The following is a 22,527-nucleotide window of genomic DNA, read 5'->3' on the forward strand; positions in this document are numbered from 1 at the left end:
CTGGGGACTGACTACTAAAGGGCACTGGATTTCTTTTCAGGGTGATAGTGTAAAATTGTGGTGTTGGTTGCACAACTCTCTGGATTCACTAAAAACCGCTGAATAGTATACACTTTAAATTGGTGAATTTGCAAGGTATGTGAATTATTTCAATAAACTTGTTAGAAAAATAATGAAATGCAGGAAAGAATCTGATTTTTTCTAAAAAGTCTCATGTTTTCACTATTACACATCATTAGAACAAAACATTCTAAATAAGCACATGCTTTGTCCATTTGGTAAGAGTTTCTGCTATGTGCCTGTCTGTCTGTTCTTCAATAAACGGAACTAAGTACGTTTTCATGTGCCAATGCTTGTTCTTCCGTCACGAGCCATTTAGACAGTCTCCTCTCAGATGGAAGGGAATGAATGGGCGCAAATTGTTAGATAAACACAAGTTTAGAACATCTCCAGCTTTGCATTTTCTAGGTCTATCTCAGTCTTGACCTGGAATAACCTTTCATCTGATATTTAAATGAAGAATTAGAACACATCTCATTCCTCACTCACATAAACCCTCCCATGGCTTACACACCGCTTTGAGAAAACACCCAGAAGCCCTTCACAGGCTCTAAGACCCCGCGTGACCTGGCTCTCGGAACGTTCCGTGCTGCAGTGCTCCTTCCCACTTCGCGGCCCTACCCCACTGCTGCCATTTTCTGGACTGTCCTTCCTGTCACATGGTAGGTAGTCAACAAGTATTTGTTAAATACATGTAATTATGTCATTCCCTAGATAGAACACATTTTCAATAATCTTTTTAAATTGAATTTATTGGGGTGAGATTCAGAAAACCATGCAGGTTTCGAATGTACAACTCAACCGAACATCATCTGCACCCTGCACCATGAGCCCATTGCCCCAAGCAGTCTCCCCCCTTTGCCCACCCCCACCTACTCCTACCCCCCTTTCAAGGCAGGGCTTAACTGTGAATTCATGGCTGAATTTTGGAAGAGGGGGTCTGTAAATCTTCTATTTTGCAAACCTGTGTATATGGGAATGTGCGTTTTTCTAGAGAAAGCAGCTATCGCTTCCATTAACTTCCACAAACATCTGTGACAGAAAAAAGGTAATGGTCTGAGTGAAGGGAACGAGGCTCAGAGAAAAAGGGAGACAAAGGTGAGGAAGTCGGCGGCTTAAACGGCCATAGCGCACTATAAATGCATTAGAGTGCGTGTGACTGTAGAAGGTAAGCTGCCCCGTCTTACTCTTAATGGTCGGAAGTACTAAGGAAGTACTAAGGCTGTCAGGGATCCCCATGCCTAATAAACACAAGCTGACTGCCTGTCTTCTCACGGAAGACACACGGCAGCCCCCCATTCCAAGACTTGATATGCCTTCTGCCCTACCAGGGGGGTGCGCTGAGTAAGCGTGAGGTTGAGAATCATTAATCTAAAGGACGTACCTAAAAGAATCCATTTAAAAACCCAGTCAGGTTTCAGCAAATTAAAACTGGCTATAAGGAATGTGGAATGTCCAAATGGCAGTGTATGTACATAAACCAAAAAAACATGTTAGTGGCAATTTAATTTTAATTATCTGTTCAACCTCCCAACTTATAAATTAGTATACATTTGTGTGTATGTTTATACAAACAAATATACATCTGGAAATTTTAGTATCTTTTAAAAAAATTCCCAGCATACAAGAGTGTGTATGTGTTTACACAAACAAATACACACATTCATTCTCCCATCTTAAATCCAGCCTTCCACAGGAGGCGGCTTCTGGGGCTCCCAGATGCCTACAGCAGGCAGAGCCGGTGCTTCCAGGAGCTCTGCAGTGCTGTCACTGACTGCTGGGCGGGTGGTGCGCCACCACAGCGGGTCCCACTCTGCAGCACCGCAGACAAGCAGCAGCTTCTGCTCTTTTCCAGATGCACAGTGCAGACGCCATTTCTGTTGTGTTCATGTATCCAGGTGCTTGTAGAGTCTACGACTTTTCTCTTTTTTATTTCTGTTGCCATGTTTTTTCCAGGGCTTCCCAGCGCCGCTCTCAGAGCTCACAGTGGCTGCAGTCACCAGGCCACTCCCGGGCTTGTAGCCCATCACAGCCTGGACACCTCTGGTCAAAGCTCTCACGTTTTCCTAATAATAAGCGAGAACATTGAACTATCAACAGTCTCTTTTTAAAGATATGCATAGTGTTATTTAGGGAGAACTCCAAGATAGTGGATTTCCATCTCTTTACCTGGCCACTTTCCCCATGAAATGCTAAGTTCTCAGTATTGTGTGTTCAGTTCATTCTCTTTCCCTCAGCTTTGCTTAGTTCCACAGCCTCAAAAATTATCTGTACCTAGATTCATAGAACTAGCTACTTCCTGGGAATCTCTATCTTGGTATCAAAATTCAACTTGCCTCAGTCTGCATTTAGTCAGAAACTGACTCCCCGTTCTTTTTTTTAGTGAGTGGTAAAAGAATCCGCCCAGTTGGTGTCTTCCTGATCTATTATGCACAGTCAGCTGGCCTCTAAGTTCTGTTGATCCCTGTCTCCGGAATTTTGTTCATCTCTTCCCACTGCTCTAACCCCGGTGCTCATTAGCTTTCATTGGGCCACGGCAAGACTCATTTCTACAAGAGCTCTCTAATCATAATCTCTCCATTCCTGTCCTCACAAATCTCTGATGGCTCCTTGTAGCTGGGGGAATCAAGTTCAGATCCTTTCACATGGTACATGAGGTCATCTACAACATGGCCTCTTTAACAATAAACCCCACACTCCCATAGGCCTCTGTTCATGCAACGCCTTCTGCCTAGAAACCTGGCCCTCACTACTCCTTCCAACTGGTGCATTTTTATTTGTCTCTCAAAGTCCAGTTTAAACATCACTTCCTCTCTATAGATAGCTCTCACTCACCCACTTTGCTCTCAGCCCCAACATAACTGTTCTCCAGTCCAGGTTCAGAGTCCTGGACTCACACCTCTCCCCCAGACCTAACACGGCACGTTACCTGTTAACTCGCCAATCTTCCCTTTGCTAGAGTGTGATCCCCCTCAAGGCAGTCATCATGTCTTACTAATTTTCGTATCTTATTCTTGTTCACAGTCAGTGTAAGAGCTGGCACACAGTGCTCAAAAAAGTTGTTGTAAACTTTTAAGTAAAAAAACCCCCAAATTTTAAGTTTACTTAGTAGAAAAAATTTAATCCAATATGATTTGTATATATATAAGGCAGTATCTCATGGTCTTAATATAGTAAAATATCACTCTAGAAACTAAAACTTAAGATACATAATTATTCTATAATTAACTGTAACTTTTCAGCTTTCTCATACATGACCTTTAGAAACTTTTTGCAACACTTAAAACTTCAACTTAAATGTCGTGTATGACAGTGGTAGGCCCAAGAACGAATCTCTAATTTTTCTGCTTACTGGTAAATTTTCTTCTAAACATTAGCAGACTTTAAGTAATTCAAACATGGAACCAAAACAACTTAAATCCACGCCCAGCTTGTCACTTAAAACCAGTGTCAGTCACTCTGCCTTCTTCAGCCTCAGTGTCTCCAGTGATGAGGGCATAATGCTGCCTGCCTGGTGCTCCTCACCAGGACCACTGAGTGAGGCACACGAACGAGGTGCCATATAAACACGGAAGTCGTCACACTCTGCATACCCCTGACTCCGACACCCAATTTTTTGTGGTTATAGTGGTCACAAAAGTATTTAAAAATATGTATTAGGTTTGATTATGATTTAACTGTTCTGCACATACATTTGGTCTTTAAAATGCTGTATACAAATTGTACCTGTGTGCACCAGATGGATACTAGACTTATCAGGGTGACCACCATTAAGTTACGTAAATGTCTGATCACTATGTTGTACAGCCAGAACTAATACAATATTGTATGCCAACAATAATTGAAAGTTTTTTAAACTAAAAAATTGTACCTGTGATGTAAACACAGTGATTAAAATGTGGTGGCTCAGAGAAAAGACAATCCACTAAATGTGAGAAAACTCTGCAAACCATAAACGATAAAGGCTCTTATCCAGAATATATGAAGAACTCTTACAACCCGACAACCCTGAACAACCCTCCAAAGAGATCTGTACCTGTGCCAATGAGCACATAAAAGACGCTCAACATCAGCAGTCGTTAGGGAAGCACCATTTCACACACACTAGGATGCTAAAATAAAAACCGGACAGCCCTGCTGGTGTGGCTCAGTGGGCTGAACACTGGCCGGCGAACCGAAAGGTCACCGGTAAGATTCTTGGTCAGGGTACATGCCTGGGTTGCAGGCCAGGTCCCCAGTAAGGGGCGTGTGAGAGGCAATCGACAGATGTTTCTCTCCCTCCCTCCATCGTGTTTCTCTTCCTCCCTTCCTCCCTCTCTAAAAAGTAATAAACAAAATCTTAAAAATAAAATTAAAAAAAGACAGAAAATAAATATTGGCATGAATGTGGAGCAATCAGAACCCTCATACATGCTAGTGGGAATTTAATGTAGCAGCTGCTTTGCAAAGTTGAATGTGGAGTCACCATATGACCCAGCAATCCCATTCCTAAAAATGTACTCAAGAGAACAGAAAATACATGTCTACACAAAAACTTGTCCATGAATATTCACAGTAGCATTATTCATAATAGACAAATGGAAACAACCCAGGTGTCTGTCTGTCCATCAACTGATTAAATGGATAAACAAAATGTGCTCTATCCGCTCAATTAAATATTACTTGGCAACAAAAAGGAATAAAGCCCTGCTACATGGATGAACCCTGAAGTCACTAAAGCCAATTAAAGAAACCTATCCCCAAAGACCACATAGTGTATGATTCCATTTATTGAAAATGTCCAGAATAGGCAAGTCTACAGAGAAAGTAAATTAGTGGTTGGAGGGCCTGGTGGGAGAGGGAAATGGCGAGCAACTGCTAATGGGTCTGGGGTTGCTTTTTAGAGCCATAAAAATGTTCTAAAATTAGACAGCGGTCATGGTCGCACAACTCTGTGAATATAACATAAACTACTGAACTGTATTCTAAAAAGGTGAATTTAGTGTAACGATGTGTGAATTGTATGCCAAGAAAAATATTATACAAAATGAATTAGAGGAGAAATTAAAAAAACTTTAAAACTTACCTGATGGAAAAAGCTTTTGTCAACAACATTTTCAATCTGTTCTGCTTTCTTTTTTCTACTCATCTGTGTTTTTATTTTACCACCATCCCATTTGTTCTCTCGTAGTCGCTGGTGTTGATACTGAAAGGTCACAGGGTCTCTTCCCGGAGGAGGGTGACAATACAGAAGTTTACCCTATAAAGACCACATGGACGATAACAGCGCATTGTAAGTACCATCCGTGCCGTCCCAGGACAGAGAGAGTCCTCGGACTCGGCACCCCGCACCAGGCACACTCTGATAGGGCTTCCTGCTTTCGGTTACTAGCTGAGCGGAGCTGGTCGACTGCAGCTGAAGAGCCCTATTAAACTGATGATGGGCCCTGGGGCTCCAGAGGCCCAGCCTCCTGCCACAGCCACCAGGCAAGAATAAAATCTCTCTTCTTTTGTGTTCCTTTTTGCCTCACTGGCATTTCTACTGAAGCATTCCTCAGCACACTTCTATGACTATATTTATGATGTGTTTTCCAAAGCGAAGACCAGGACACAACTGGACAGCATGGCTGCACTAATGGGGACGCTGGGCTGGCCGCAGCTGTTCACTGGGGGCAGACTTCCCTCGTTCCACTATAAACACTCTAAAAACTGTGACTGTTTTTAATGCGTCTTCCCATCCTCCAGTTCTATAAATGTTAAATAATTTATTCATAAACTATTCCACTGTTTTCCCCTGAACTGAAGGCAAGAGAAGGTGACTGCCCACTTTTATTCCTATGCTCCAAGAGCCCTGCTAATGTGGTACTGAGGAGGGCATACAGCCAAATCCTCAAACCTGTTATCACTAGGGCCTTGTAATGCTATTTTGTGGAAAGAATTAAGAGCTTAATACATAAAAATTATTGGGGCTAATTAGGTGCCAGACACTGAGCTTCGTGCTGCGCGTGTATCTCCATACCTGTACATTATTCTCACAGATTTTCCGTAATAATCTCATGAGATAGCTAATATTAGTTCCTCTTTCCCTGGTGAGGAAAACCCAAAACTTAGCACATCCTCATTTATAATGAGAATAATAACTTCACAGACTTATGTATGTTTAATGAAATACATGTAAAACATTTGCAGCTATTCCCAGCAGGGTTAGCTTTGAATAAATGTTAGTTATTATTACTGTTACTATTGTTGTATGTAGGGCATATAAACAGCTATATTACATGGAAGACTGCTACAGGAGTTGGAAAACCAGGCATTAATTTATCACTTTCACTGACTGCAGGTGTTCAGAGACCTTCATCTGTTTTGCATTGTTATCAACCACCTCACTGATTTATATGATGCTAGCTCTCCTGCATCAAGCATGTAAACCCAGTTATAAAATAATCTCAATGAGAAAATACCTCCCTTGTAACTTAACAGGCTGCCGTTTTCTAACACCGCGCGGGGAGAAAGAAGCCCTAGTTACTCCCGAGCCCGAGAGGCAGGCTCACTCACGCTGACGTAGTCCTTCAGCACGTAGCGCGCAGAGCGCGGCTGGTCCGGCTGCCCGTGCGCCGTCATGAACCCTCGCACGCCTGTGGGGAGAAACGGGTTCGCCAAACCTGGGTCAGAGCACAGCACGCCACTGGTGGGCAACGTCTCCTGCGGCGACGGAGACTTAGTCCTTTCCCCAACCTCACTACGCGTCCCGACTCTCTACTCTAACAGCCAAGTAGCATTGGAGAACATATTTTGGCTGGCATTATAAAAACATCCTGATAACCCAGGAGCACAGACCATGTTGTTTGATCCAGTATCCTAGCACCACACTGTAACACTTGCACCTCCTACTCCACTTGTTTCTTCCATTTCTTTATTTTAAACATTTATTCAAGGAGCCTACTTGTAGAATACTATGTTGTCAGTATTATTAGCAAAACCAAAAGCAATAGAGCAAGTTCTCTGACATACATCCTCACACTTTTTCCAGTCTCCCAAACACACAACAAAGGTCCCTTAATACTAACTCGGTTAGAGGGGAGCAGCAGAGCACAGTGGGCAAGAACAAGGCTTCGGCAGACTGGGTTCAACACTCAGCTCCCTCCCATACTAGCTGTGTGTTGGCTCTTTCAGTTTAGAAGAAAACAGAATCCCAGAGTTCACACCACACACAAAAGTACGTTTGGGCAGATTAAAAATCTAAAGGTTTTAAAAAAATAAAAGATACTACAGACAACAGTTTTATCCTTTTGGAATATGAAAGGCCTTCCCCAAGTAAAACACCAAACCCAACCAAGCCAAGGGGGAAAAAAAAAAAGAAAAAAAAAACCTAATCTATTAAAATCATTAACTTCTGTAGTGCCAAAGAAACCATACACATTGGGAAAAACATTTGTGGCGCATGTTGTAAAGAACTCCAAATCAAGACAAAAACAAATAATGTGTAGAGAAAAGGTGATTCCCAAAAGAAATACGAGTATAATTCGCTAACAAACATGAACAGCTGCTCAACTGCACTGGTATTTAAAGAAAATGCACACTGCGCTTCAGCGACATCTTTTAAAATGACCTGTCAGAGACCGTTCTGTACAGACCTGCAGATGGCAACCTTTGAAACCGCATGTGTGGCCATCCTTTCCTACAAACTGGCTCTTCCCTCCCTCCGACTGTATCAGACAGTGTACGGAGACAGGTCTGAGTTAGGGGATCCGGGCTCTCATCCAGGCTATGCCACCCACCAGACACCACCTTGGGCAAGGTATTTCACGCTCTGATTTCAGATTACTTGTCTTACAGAAAACGAGAGGTGGCGTGATCTTCAGGGTGTCTTCTAGCCCTGTGAATTTGTGACTATACCAGTCCTACCACAAGTGCTTATTAGTATTTATCCTCTTTAACGTCTCTCAATTAAGGTGAAATTCAAGGTCTGACTTAAGTGTTGTTCCTAGCAAATCACCTTTTTCTGCCAGTAAATTCTCAAACTGAACTCCTTCCCAGCTGGAGACAACTCCTTTAAAGGCAGGTCACACATGTACAGAAAGGTTTCTAACAGTGCTATATTTTTAGGCAGATGAAGGTTCCCCAGACCACTTTAAAGTTTGTATTTAAGGTAAACAAATCACAATCAACTGGAAAAATGATACGCTAAGATAACTCCCATGTGGAACTGGGATAAAACATGGAGGTGGGAGAACTGTGGACTCATTTTAATGTTAAACAAGGCTTACAAGGGACTGATGGAAGGGGAAGGCAGGCGTCTTGTGTCCCTATCCTAACCATCTCCACTCTGTCAACTCTGAGGTCTTTCTCTTCTGATGCTCTCTTCATAACTCTCCTATCCTGCTCTGGTGGACATACTCATTTTCTTCCCAACATTCCCTTTCTTCCCTGTTTGGCAGAAGTCTCCACAAGAAGCCTACGTAGCCTCAAAGCAGTGAATGACCTCAGGCTTTTTCTTTACAAGGCTGTGGTAACAGCGGACCAGACCTGTGCTCCCTGTGGGAGCTCAGAACACTGCCCCAACGGAGACCTCCTATGTGGGAAGGGCCTGTGACGAGGGAACCAGGAACTGGCTTCTGTGATGAAGGTTAGGAGAGGGCAGACCTGGGGAAGAGGCAAGGGATAGGAGGCATTTCCTTCTCTAACTTCTAAAAAGCACTTAACACAATGAAGTAAAATACCACTCAGCTCTCTCCCCTTTGCTGCTAGACCCTGAAGCCACCACCAAATCAGCTACCTGGAGGAGGCCACATTCTAGGCAAGGCCAATGGAGATAACAAAAGTATCAACCATGGAAGATTAACTGAAAAATGCTAAGAAAAAATTCTGAATTTGGTATCTTTGCAGAGGACTATTTCTCTCATTAGCTATGTTATTTTTGGTTCATGTTTTAAAATAAATCACAACTCACATCCATAAGCTGTCAGCAGTTCTTCTGATGTTGGAGGTCGATGGGGAGCTTCATCCTCTCTAGGCTTTATGATATTAATGCCATAGGTAGCTTCTAAAACATGTCTTGGAATATTCTGGCAAATGTAAGCTTGTCAAGGAAACCATCCCTTGAACTGAAGCCCTCCTCCCCATGGCGTCTGACACATGCTTGGAAGAACATGGTATTTCACACTTCTGTAGCAAAACCCTTTTCACCTCTTCAAAAGACTTTTTTAAAATGAAGTCTTATGCACCAATATCACTTCCAAATGAACCCTTTTAAGTGACAATTATTATCTCTGAAATACATCTTAAAGGTGACAGACACACTTTTATCTAAATTAACTATCAATTTGTAAGATGATCCTAATTCAGACATAAAGCACAGTCTTTGTTTCTGATCCCTACGCCTGTGTAAGCAGAGGTCCTTTTTCCTCCCTTGTCTAACTACCCACAGATTCTTTTTAATTTACTTGTGACGTTCTATTGCTATCTTGTACTAGTAACTCATGTACCTGCCGCACGACCCCGACAGACTGAATCCTGAAAGGGCAGGATCCACATCTGATTCACACCTGCATCCTCCACAGAGCCCAACCTAATCTGGCTTGTAATAAATGCTCTCTGATTCTCCAGGTTATTACAAGTAGATTTAATACACTCTCTTTTTTAATTTTTCAACTAGTTTACTTCCAATATTATTTTGTATTAGATTCAGGTGTATAATCATAGTGGTTAGACAATTACATAATTTTATTTTATTTATTTTTAGAGAGAGGGAGGGAGGGAGGAAGACATGGAGAGAAAAGAAACATCAATGCGTGGTTGCCTCTCGCATGCCTACTGGGGACCTAGCCCACAACCCAGGCATGTGCCCTGTCTGGGAATGGAACCAGTGACCCTTTGGTTCGCAGTCTAGTGCTCAATCTGCTGGGCCACACCAGCCAGGGCCAATTACATAATTTCAAAGTGATCCCCCAGTAAGTCTAGTCCCCACCTGGCACCATCCACAGTTATTGCAATATTACTGGCTACATTCCTTATGCTGTACTTCATGCATTCTTTTAAACAATGTATCCTATGTTAGAGATATACACCATATTTTATTTACCATAGTGAATGAGTTCTTACTCGTTATTTATTACAGAAAGAGGAAACAAACTGGGGTAAACAAAAGCTGTGGCCTTAAGTGTAGTTGTGAAGAATCCTGCAGGGCCTGGGATTTTTACCCTATTTATAAATCAACAAATTTGCATGCCAGGCTTCACAGAGTCTCATCTTTTGCCAGCACCCACAAAACAGTTAAGATTAACTTGTTAGCTTTAAGTAGGGTTAAACCTTAGGCCCTGTAGTTCTTAATAGATCTATCTTTGAGCACGTTTTCCATGCCAGACTCTAGCCTAGCTGCTCTACATAAGTTAACTCATTATACTGCTGACAGCGAAGTTCCTCATCTGTACGTGCTAACTGAGATCTGAGGCAAATTGTTTAACTTCTGTGTGCCTCGATATTCCCAATAACGGTACCCTCCTCACGGGATGTCTTGAGAATTAAATGAGGTATTACTTGGTAAGTGTTTAGCAAATTACATGGCAAAAATTCAATACATGTTAGCTATGGTTAAATTCTCCCGACTGTGAGGTAGCGATTATTGCCCTCATTTAATAGAAAAGGAAAGACTCTGGAAGGTTAAGCAAGTTTTCCAAGGTCACTCAGTAGAACGGCAGTGTCAGGATCAAACAGGTTTGCAGTCAGCGGCTGAGATCCCAGCCTGGGATCCTCCATTTCTACCAGGCTGCCCTGCGTAGCCAGGACGTAAGGCTCTCATTCTGAAGTCCTGCTGCTATCTCACTGCGTGAACCTGGGCAGAGCACTAGTAAGTATTTCAGATTTTCCATTCTCAGATACCAGTCCTAAACACATCAAATGAGAGGCAATGTCCAAAATAAACCCAAAGCCCCAATTCACACATAACAACCGGGGTGTTCGCAAAGCAGAAAGGATATTAGTGATACAGGTGGAACGTGATCCCTCATCTGGTCGATTGGGAGGATTCCACTGCAGATCATCTCCGCCTTTGTAGAGACGAAGGATGGCATCACCAGGCCTGGGCAGTCACATAAGCAGAGGCCAGGTTCCACAAAGAGAGTCTGAAAGACACGTAAGAGGTTTATGTGGGCCTACAGCAGAGGAAGGGAAAGAGGAGCACATGAAAGGCATTCAGAAAATACCCAGCGGGAGGAACTGGTTGAGAAGACGACACAGGGGCCAATGCTTAGAAATGAATACCTGAAAATGCTTGGTGTGACCAGGTGTGGCGGACACAGACACTTTCTTGTTGCCCATGATAGTGTTGATTGTTGAACTCTTACCCACATTTGGGTAGCCCACCTAGAAGAGACTGGGAAGTTACTGAGCAGTCAAACAGTACTTCTATCACAGACCCAAAGGCATTAGACGAACAGGGGCAACACCAGCACAAGTGTCTACTTGCTTCAGATTATTTGGGCTGCATGTTTTTTGTGTCAGGCCCCTCCCCTCTTCCTATGGTATGGGTGTATTTACTCAGATTCGTCTCCAGTGATGAACAGTCAAGCTAAATAAGTGCATTTCATTTTTATAGGTTTTGCTCTAAGAGCAGATGCTACAGTAAAACTCACCGCCTTGTTCCCAGCTCTTCCCCCACCTCCCATCTCCCGGCATTTCACTGTTTTCACTGGATCTTCCATACTGGGTGAAGCTCAACATCGGGTATTTTCATCATCACAACATACAATTATTTTTAATAACATCACCAAGCTTCTGCCTTGCTGGCCAAAACCTTCAAATGGTACAATGACTCGATGTGGGTTATCAAGCTACCAAAACTCTTCAATCGCTCTTGGGTTCTGGGTGAAACTATATCCATTGTTCCACCTCTGCCTCTCCCCCAGCTGTCAATAAACACAAAACGTCACGGTGCCTCAGATCAAGCAGGATCATGTCCAGGAAAAAAAGAAGTCCCAAAATGACAAGCAAACTCATTGCTCAAATTATGCCACCCTTGTTCTCTGCTTTTTCTCAGGCTTTCCCCCAGGCCTCCAAATCCAATTCACGCACTGACATGGTTCTGCGAACCCTCCATCAGCACGACTGGAAGATTATAAAATACCAAACTTTCCACCTCTATTACAAGACTTAAAGTGGACACAGTCCCACCAATCCAGTCTCCGCTCTCACCACCCTTCAACTTCAGCCACTCAGTCATATGCTGTCCCACGAACCCACTCCTCCACTCCTGGGGCTCTGCTTCAGCACTTACCTTTTGACTGTCTGGAACGCCCTCCCACCGTCACTGTCCAAACCTTACGTCATACTTTAAGACAAAAACTCTTAAAAGATTTCAGGTAACTGCCTATTACTTTCAGTATTTTCTCCTAATGTTTTGTTTGTATCTTGATTACATGATATATTACTATATGCTTAAATGCTGTTTGCTGTGGGGGGGGGACTTCTGTTGCTGTCACCCTCCCCCTGCCCAATCAGGCTCCCTCACGGTAACTCCTACAGGGTGCTGAGCTTGCCCTCTCTCACTCTCATCACTGGGAATTACAGGATCTAGGAGGGTGGGACTGTGTCTGTCTAGTCTGCTCTGTGTGTGGCGCGGGCCCAGCAGGATACTTCACAAACAGCAGGGGAGCAATGTTTGCAGAATGAGTTAATTAACATGGGTCAGGATTTCTACAGAGAGAAACTGAAAAAAGGAGGGAGGCTGCTTCTCATTCCCCTAAACATAAGACAGAAATGAAGTAACTCACAGGGAAGCTAGGCTTTCTGGTACATGTGGAAAATAAGTTTTTAGCAATATAGAGAAATGAAGCCTTAAATCTGAGAGACATTACATAACTTTTCCAAGGCTCATAGTGAGTCAAGTCAGTACCACTAAGGAACTGGGAATCACATCTAGGTCTGCCTGGCTTCAGAGACAACTCTCTTAATCAATGAACTGAAAGAAAATTTGAAAAAAACAAAAAAACAAAAAATACAAAACTTTATTTTTTTCTGGACAGAGGGAGTCAAAAATAATTAGGGTTAGCTATACCCGATACCTAATTTACGAGCTGGAGGACTGTCATGATTTATTTTCCTCCACTGTCTTGTTCTGGAGGGAAGATCTTTAGAATAACCGCCTTCTCTAACACTTCAATTTCCTCAGCTAAAGGCGTGGCCATCTGGAACCATGCTGTATCCTCTGGGGGCCCAGGCACTTTTCACAGCCACCTTGCAATTAGGGTATGGTAGCTGGAGATGAGCTCTCCTTTCCCTTGTTTGTAGTGTTTACATAACTCCAGCATTCACGGTATTTCCCTGGCCCCAGGTGCTGGGGTTTTCCCGAACATACCCCTGGAACATTTACAGTATGAGTTGGCAAGGATCACAGGGTGCCGAAAGCCTACCTTTCCTGAAAAGCCTACCTTACCTGAAGGTAAGAACACTGGACTAGAAGTCCAAAGACAACCGTAAAAGCTCTCATTCTAGTAGCTCTCCGTAAGTCACATGTCAGGTAGGGCTGAACTGAAAGACACTGGAGAACACTAATACGAACAGGGCTGTACCCAATATAAGCCTTGAGAAAGTTCACTCTTTTAAGTTGGACTTTGCCTGTCATACTGCCTTTCCCACCACGGCAGTGGCTATTAAGCGAGGATTCACGTTTCCCGTGATGCCAGAAACCTGGGTTCCAGTGCAGCGACCAAAGGATGGAGAATAAAGACCCTTGTGGTAACTAATTTATCACGTGATTAATCTTACCAGTCCAACAGTAAGATGCTGATCTTTCACCTTCTTCCCAGTGTGCAGCTGCTTTAAGATATCCAGTAATTCCTGCTTCGATACCAGGTGGCTAAAATTGTGAGTTTGCCTCTTCTGCGGGGTTTTCATGCCCTGAGCCTCAGAATCCACTGTACAGCTTTTCTTCCAGTTCTGGTCATAGGCATCTTCATTAGCATTGCTGTCCTCTTCCGAACATGTCTGCCAATCTTCTTCCTCCTCCTCCTCCTCCTGGCAGTCCTCATACTCACTCTCCTCTTCGTCACCAGTGACAGCTTCACTAACTGAGAGAGAATCCTTGTCTAGCAGATGATGAGTCTCACCACGTGGAATTTCAGCCTCACTGCAACTGGAGTTTTCGGAGTCAGTTCTGTTGCCTTCTTCAGCATCTCCATTCGCTTGTTCCTGATGAAATAATAGAAAACAGAAAACTTCAGAAGTATGGAACAACTTCACTTTTTCGCTCCAGGGAAAATACTCAAGCCGGTCATCCAAGATGAACAGAGGACAGGAAAAGCTCTGAAGGAGACCAGAGATGGTGAATACAGGCAGGGACAAGGTAAGCCCTTCAGGGCAAGGGCACAAGCACAGCCATCAACAGTGGTGCCCTGGGGGGAGGGAGGAGCGGGCGGACCTCCACTTTATACTTTTCTGTGGTGTTCGAACTTTGTACAAGAACAGGTATTACTTTTGGAATAGACAATCTTGAAAGAAAGCGAGGGTTTAGGAAAGCCTGTGTCAAGCTGGATTCTTTGGCACTACATCACTTTGCAATGAGCTGCAGAATAAAACAAAGCATTTCTCATTAATGACAAAACATTTTCTTCTTTGCACAAAGCAAGAAGGGTTTAATTGGTAGTTTGGGCTTCATTTTACATTTGCATTTTTAAAGACAGTGGTTTGCTTGTTTAAGGAAACTGCTATTTTAAAAAACTTTTTAAATTGCCTTTAATAAATCAAAGCATTGCGGAGACAGCTCCCCATTTATCTCTTTTCATTTAGAGATAAAAAGAATGAACTGCCTGGTCTCTGGCATTTACAGCGGTCACAGAGAGGTTGTTGACTATTTGCCAGGGAGGTGAGAGAAGAATTTCCGTCAGAGTTAGAGCTCGCTAGCTGGAGAGCTTGGCAAAGGGTGGGTGTTGTATGCACTGCAGCTGGTCAGCACACTCAACAGTCAACACATGGCTGATAACCAGGAAAGGAGAGGAGGAGGAGAGGAGAGAAGACATTACTTAAGTCTCTTCCAGTTCTACGATTTTTTTTTTTTTAATATATTTATTGATTATGCTATTACAGTTGTCCCATTCCCCCCCCCACTCCACTCCATCCTGCCCACTCCCCTCCCTCCCACATTCCCCCCCTATAGTTCATGTCCATAGGTCATACTTATAAGTTCTTTGGCTTCTACATTTCCTACACTATTTTTACCCTTCCCCTGTCTATTTTCCACCTATCATCTATGCTTCTTATTCTCTGTACCTTTCCCCCTCTCTCCCCCTCCCACTCCCTTAATGACAACCCTCATGTTCTAGTTGTTTGCCTAGTTTGCTCTCGTTTTTGTTTTATGTGTGGCCGTTAATAACTGTGAGTTTGCTGTCATTTTTACTGTTCCTATTTTTGATCTTCTTTTTCTTAGGTAACTCCCTTTAACATTTCATATAATAAGGGCTTGGTGATGATGAACTTCTTTAACTTGACCTTATCTGAGAAGCACTTTACCTTCCCTTCCATTCTAAGTGATAGCTTTGCTGGATACAGTAATCTTGGATGTAGGTCCTTGCGTTTAATCTTGGGTAATGTAATTATGATGTGCCTTGGCATGTTCCTCCTTGGGTCCAGCTTCTTTGGGACTCTCTGAGCTTCCTGGACTTCCCGGAAGTCTATTTCCTTTGCCAGATTAGGGAAGTTCTCCTTCATTATTTGTTCAAATAAGTTTTCAATTTTTTGTTCTTCCTCTTCTCCTTCTGGCACCCCTATAATTCGGATGTTGGAACGTTTCAAGGCGTCCGGGAGGTTCCTAAGCCTCTCCTCATTTTTCCAAGTTCTTGTTTCTTCATTCTTTTCTGGTTGGATGTTTGTTTCTTCCTTCTGGTCCACACCATTGATTTGAGTCCCAGTTTCCTTCTCATCACTATTGGTTCCCTGTACATTTTCCTTTGTTTCTCTTAGCATAGGCTTCATTTTTTCATCTGTTTTTCGAATAGATTCAACCAAGTCTGTGAGCATATTGATAACCAGTGCTTTGAACTGTGCATCCGATAGGTTGGCTATCTCTTCGTCGCTTAGTTGTATTTTTTCAGGAGCTTTGAAGTGTTCTGTCATTTGGGCCATTTTTTTTGTTTGTTTCTCTTGGCGTGTCTGTTACTTTAAGGGGTGGAGCCTTAGGTGTTCACCGGGGCGGGGTAATGCTGGTCGCAGCGCTGTGACGCTGTAAGTGGGGGAGGGGCCGAGTGGGAGCAATGGCGCCCGCCTCACTCTCCTCCGGATTTCAATCTTCCACTCCGATACCCACAATCAAACTGGGCCACTCTGGTGCTGGTTCCCGAGTAAGTGGGCCTGTGCACACTCTAGGCCCCTGTGGGTCTCTCCAATGACCTCTCCTGTGAGGCTGGGAGTCTCTCCTGCTGCCGCCCCAACCCCCACGGGCGTTTTCAATCAGAGGTTTGAGGCTTTATTTCCCTGAGCTGGAGCCCTGGGTTACGCGGTTTGCTTCGCTCCCTGTCGTTTGTCGGGTTTATCTGTGGGCGAATGTGGTGCTGCGGGGTGCTACCCGCCACTCTGCCTGCCCCGTTCTCCGCCACTCTGAGTCCAGCCCTCTGGGTTTATCTGTGCAAATGTGGGGCCGCAGGGTCCGCTAGTGCTCGGACTGCCTGCGCCATTTGTCCCACACTCTGCCAGTCTCAGTCCCGCCACAGACACGAGAGTCCTCTCCACCCTGGTGCCCGTCTCCGCCCCTCCTACCAGTCTGGATGAATGGTTATTTTCTATTTTCTTGGTGTTGGTCCCCCTTGCTGTTCGATTCTCTGTCAGTTCTGGTTGTGCGAGGAGGCGCAGTGTGTCCACCTACGCCGCCATCTTGGTTCCCCCCAGTTCTACGATTTTATCACTAGTATCTTTTTACAGGTAGTAGTTATTTTTATTATAAAAATAAATCCGGAATGGTTAATGTACACTTTGGGTTAAGAGATATCATAGCAAGTATCAGTGTGTAACACAGAGCTGTGGGGACAGCAGGGAAGCGCCCCTGTGACTCCTTTTCCCATAGGTCCTTCTGTTCTCATCGCAGCACTCAGGAAAAACACAACCCAACAAAACCCCCAAATTTCCATAAATCTGCGGAAGAAAAAGCAAGACGCACTAACCAGAAACTGAAATCCTGTTCCCTGAAACCCAACCTGGAAAAGTGCCCCAGGTTACCTTAGAGCCAGCAACCAGATGAATGGCTTCGGCCAAAGCTGACCAAAAAATAACCTTCACATTTTCTTTTTCAAAGTATGTGGCCCAGGCACTCCGCTGCTCAGAAGTCAGCAAGTCCGCCTTATTTATCAGAATAACGTTTTCCTTACTGTCATCGATTTCTTTCACATAACATTCCTAGGCAAGACAAAGATATTTAGGAAGGCCCCTCAAACATGGAAAAATTAGCCTCATTATATTGAAGATCCCGCATTGCCCCCAATTTTAAGACATTCCTAATGTAAATATTTTTAATCATGGTACATTCTACTGATGCTCTCAGTAAGCTCTGAAAAGAAGTTACATCACGTAAGAAATTGGAAGGGGTTAGAAAAAGAAATGCTTTCCTGCCCTGTGGGGGTGTTAACAGGTCCTTTTTTCTTTAAATAATGTAGTTCTTCTCTTTAATAATGCTGAATTGTTTCTTTTAAACAAAGTTAAAGACTGCATAACTAGATCTGTGAGCCAGCAGGGACTATTTTCTAGCCAAGTGATGACAGCCAACAATATTTAATGTAAAAATTATTTCTGAAATCTAAAAGAAAACCAAGACTCAGTAATTGAAATTAATTCCCAAATTTGGCTTATCATTAGGAAATATACCAGAAATATAAAAGCTGACTTCATGAGAGTTTCACCATTAAGATTCTTGTTATTCACCAGTGGATTTAAAAATAATCTGTACTATTACTACTATGGTCCTCAGTAGAAACACTTCATGTGTATACAGCGTTTTATTAATTCAAAGCCTATGTTACATTATTTCATGTGATTCTCACACCTTCTTACCCCCTGTGGTAGCTTACAAACTTAGTTTACTTGTAAGTCACCACAGGTGTAATAACTTGAGACGTGAGAAAACTTAATGGGATGGATAAGAAGTGACCAGGAATATGATGAAGTAAGTAAAATGCTACTGTGACTGGTGTCTCAAAAAATGAGAAACACTGGCAAATGTCTATTAACACAGTGGCTTCTAAACTAAAAGCTAGAAAGTTCCGCTCAGTGTCTGTGCCTTCCTGCAGATGGAAACAACTGTTTGAGAAGAGAAAACACCTGTCTAAACAGTCGCATTATGGAAGCTCCTGACCTTGGGAGGAGAGGGAGGCCTAGTCAAACACAGCCAGAGAAAGTACACAGGGCTTGCCTAGAGTTACTGTGATCAGGGATGCTGTCCTCCCACCGCTCCTCCAAGGACCTTAAGTCTGAATATTGCCACGCTTTACTTACCAAATCCTCACATCTAAACAGGAGCGGGTTTCGAGCATCTACTATCTGGACCACGATATCACTGCAAGACAAATGTGAGATACTTCAATCCTTGTGAAGTGAAAGGAAATACCAACCATACAGTAATAGTAGAAAACACTTTCCATACATTAAGCATTTGACATATGTAACTTTTTTAAGGTATAATCATTCCCAGTTTATATATGAGGAAACTAAAGCTAAGAACAATAAAGTAACTTCTTCAAAGTCACCGGCTACTAAACGAGGGAGCCAGAATGGGAACTCAGGCAGTCTGGACTATGCTCAATAATTCAGGGGCTATGCTCATAATCATAACCTTCTCCTGCTCTTATACGGATGGCCTAATGGAGCTCTGGTGATGTTTCACTGCTAAAATTTTAACTGTATCTTCTAGTAACCTCTCCAGGAAAGATAAAGTGCGGTCTACTGTATATTCAGTACCTGATCTATACTGTGCTAAGGCCTCAAAAGAAAACTAATACATCACCTGCTGACAGCTGCCACTATCAAAGCCTGTATCTTATTTAAACCCGAGGCTGGTAAGACAAAGCATATACCTAGCAAATAATCATCCACCCATTCCAAGAATGTGTTTAGATAGCAAGAATCCAAAATAGCAAAATACACACTGAAGTTGTCATCCTGGAGGAGGAGTAATGAGTTCAACTTCTTTAGTCACATACAAGAAGATGCAGCACTAAGAAAACTTTCTACAGCTCATAGCAGGCCCCTGAATCCCTAAAAAATGTGGTAGGGACTATAGCAGCCCACATTGCATGAATAAATGTTTCACTTCTCTAGGAGGATCCTCCCTTCCTTCAGCTTCTGTGGATAGGAAAGGTGCTTTTTTAAGTGCCAGCTGTGACTGCCCCCGGAAAGGAGTAAGATGCAGATGTACTGTCTACCACCTTACAGTAGTGTCCCCAATTCCATGTGTGGTTTGCCTTTTCGGAGTTAACTCTTCTGCAACCATGCTGAGTACCAAGGCCATGTAGGAAATCACAGTTACCACTCAGGGCAGGGTTTTTACCACTCAGAGTAGTTAAATTTCCAGCATAACCAGGTGACTCAAAGAAATTCAGACTTGCTAATTTATGATAAATTGTTTTTAAATTCTCAAATTAAGCAGATCCTCATATTTTCTTCTTTAAGGTAATAATCTGCCACCGTCAATCCTGTGAGGATTCAAGAGTAAATGTAGAAATGACTGCAAAAAAATGGACAAAGTCTAATGAACTAAAATTACAAGGTCCACCAACAATATGTCTACCTACCAAACATGCAGAAAGAATAAGGATAATCAGCTTAGAAACATCAGTAAGAAAACACGACAAATTTAACATAGCTTGCTTCATGTGCTGAATTAGGATGCAGAGAAAAGTGCCAACTATGTACCAGGAAGGGGCTGAATTAGGATGCGGAGAAAAGTGCCAACTATGTACCAGGAAGGGTTGGGGCAATACAGTGGAAGCACCTGCGTTACTGGAATGCAGGGTTCTGCCCTCAGTGCCACAGCAGTTTCCTGCATTTCAATTCATGTTACACATCAAATCTTTTCTGATAACTACTTTTGAAATTAAAGAGACAGATGGCTTAGCTGCCTGTTACCAAACAGGAGACATCTGTTGTACAGAACCCACCAATACATATTTCCTGTTAAAAAGATGTGGCAGTAGTCACTTTATTGATAATAATTCTATGTAACTCAGATCAACTGCCATATAAAATACACTATATAATAGGGAAACACGGCTCACTTCCTCATACAACCGCATCAAAATCACAACTGAAATACAGACTAACCATCACTCAGAACCATCAGAAATCGAGTTGAATTGAAGTTTGACAACTACGGAATTAAAGAATCCACATCCATCCAGACTGGTAGGAGGGGCACAGACGTGGAGTGGGCTGGTCTCTCACCCACATGTGGTGGATAAAAATTTGGGAGGAATATCTCAGGAGCAAGAACTCCCAGCCCAACACCAACCCCCACCCCCACCCCCAGCCAAGGCTCCAGTGCCAGGAAGGTAAGTCCCCATAACTTCTGGCTGCAAAAACCAGCAGGGATTGAGTCCATGGAAGAAATTTCTGGAGTCCCAAGCAGTTCCTCTTAAGAAACCCACACACAGACTTACTCAGACTCACTCCCTCTGAGCTTCAGCTCCAGGGTAGCAGCTTGAAAGGCACCAGTGGCATACAAAGAAGAACTGAAGTATCTGCCATCAAGGTAAGAGCTGGGGAACAGCTTTCTCCCAGACAGAAAGGTGAGCCACTGTCCCTTTTCTGAACCCTCCCCGCACAGAGTGAGGGCTGGTGCCATATCTGAGACTCCATCATCTGGCTAATACTGTTTGCCTTGCCCTGGAGATCCCCAAAGACCCCTCAAGACTCCGTTCCTCCCACCCCCCACCAAGCTGCTTTTCCATACAAATGACTGGTCTTGGTTCATGCCTTACAGCTTCCAAAAACCTCTCAATCAAGCAACAGCCAGCCTCAGTGAGCCCCCAGCCCCTATATCTCTTGATAAGGGGCCCCAGGCCTGGCACTAGCAGCAACCAACCTAGATTCACAGCTTGGCTTCACCTGGGAATCTCCACGCCCAGCACAAGTAGCAGCCATGTCAGATTGCTTTATAGCTCAAGCAGGGTGGCCCCAGCAAAACACAGGTGGGGGCTAATCCTGGCCTGCATCATCCAGGAAACCCCAGAGCCTGCTCACCCAGTAGACACTACAGACCACACATGAGCACCACCACCCTGCCCTTGCACAGCTGATCCTCCACAGAGGGCGGAGGCTGGTGGTCAGTGGCCAAAGCCAGTCCTTGCAGCTGACTGACATGGGTAAATCTTTCCCACTGATTTGCCAACAGCAATCAAAGCTCAACTACAAAGGAGGGTGTATTCAGCCCGCATAAAGGGTACACCTCGAGTACTCGGCTTTGGGTAATGGGGGAGGCTGTGCCAATGCACCATACGGGACACCTACTGCATTAGGCCACACTACCAAGACATGGAGTCAAAGCAACTCTACCGAGTACATAAAAACAAACACAGGGAGACTACAAAACCAGGAAGACAGAAACATGGCCCAAATGCAAAAACAGATCAAAACTCCCAAAAAAGAACTAAGCAAAATGGAGTTAAGCAATCTATCAGATGCAGCGCTCAAAACATTGGTTATAAGGATGCTTCAGAAAATTAGTGAGAACCTCAACAGCATAAAAAATATCCAATCAGAAATGAAGGATATACTAAATGATATAAAAAACAATTTACAGGGAAACAGTAGTAGAGTGGATTAAGCAGAGAATCAAATCAATGATTTGGAACATAAGGGAACAAAAAAATACCAATCAGAACAAGAAGAAGAAAAGAGAATCCAAAAAATAAGGATAGTGTAAGCAGCCTGTGGGACAACTTTAAGCAATCCAACTTTTGCATCTAGGGGTGCCAGAAAGAGAAGAGAAAGAGCAAGAGATTGGAAATCTATTTCAAAAAAAAAAAGAAGAAAGAAAACTTCCCTAATTTGATGAAGGAAATAGATATGCAAGTCCAGGAAGCACAGAGAGTCCCACACAAGATGGATACAAAGAGGCCCACTCCCAGAGACATCACAATTGACATGCCAAAGGTTAAAGATAAAGAGAGAATCTTAAAAGCAGCAAGAGAAACGAAGTTAGTAAACTACAGGGGAGTTTCCATAAGACAGTCAGCTGATTTCTCAAAAGAAACTTTGCAGGCAAGAAAGGACTGGCAAGAAATATTCAAAGTCATGAGAAGCAGGGACCTACAGCCAAGATTGCTCTAGTCAGGAAAGATATCATTTAGAATCAAGGGGCAGATAAAGAGCTTCCCAGACAAGAAAAAACTAAAGGAGTTTATCATCACCAAACCATTATTATATGAAATTTTAAGGGGACTTATTTAAGAGAAAGATCAAAACTATGAACAATAAAATGTTCAAAACTAAGAACAAAACTATGAATCTATCAACAAC

The 22,527-nt window shown here is 43.2% G+C and overlaps 1 protein-coding gene across 1 annotated transcript in view; it reads right to left on the minus strand.

Annotated features, from left to right (window-relative positions):
- Positions 1 to 794: 794 nt before the first annotated feature.
- The window catches only part of LSG1 (large 60S subunit nuclear export GTPase 1), a 30,650-nt gene continuing 8,917 nt past the window's right edge, over positions 795 to 22,527 (minus strand). The window contains exons 6-14 of the mRNA XM_053918231.2: positions 18,508 to 18,568; positions 17,239 to 17,415; positions 13,801 to 14,223; positions 11,299 to 11,400; positions 11,014 to 11,159; positions 8,990 to 9,111; positions 6,595 to 6,674; positions 5,126 to 5,299; positions 795 to 2,126 (exon numbers count right to left, since the gene is read on the minus strand). Of these exons, the coding sequence (XP_053774206.1) occupies positions 1,947 to 2,126; positions 5,126 to 5,299; positions 6,595 to 6,674; positions 8,990 to 9,111; positions 11,014 to 11,159; positions 11,299 to 11,400; positions 13,801 to 14,223; positions 17,239 to 17,415; positions 18,508 to 18,568 (1,465 nt within the window). The 3' untranslated portion in view covers positions 795 to 1,946. The remainder of the gene's footprint in view (positions 2,127 to 5,125; positions 5,300 to 6,594; positions 6,675 to 8,989; positions 9,112 to 11,013; positions 11,160 to 11,298; positions 11,401 to 13,800; positions 14,224 to 17,238; positions 17,416 to 18,507; positions 18,569 to 22,527) is intronic.

This window comes from Desmodus rotundus, chromosome 2, assembly GCF_022682495.2.
Source record: "Desmodus rotundus isolate HL8 chromosome 2, HLdesRot8A.1, whole genome shotgun sequence".
Lineage (NCBI taxonomy): Eukaryota > Metazoa > Chordata > Mammalia > Chiroptera > Phyllostomidae > Desmodus > Desmodus rotundus.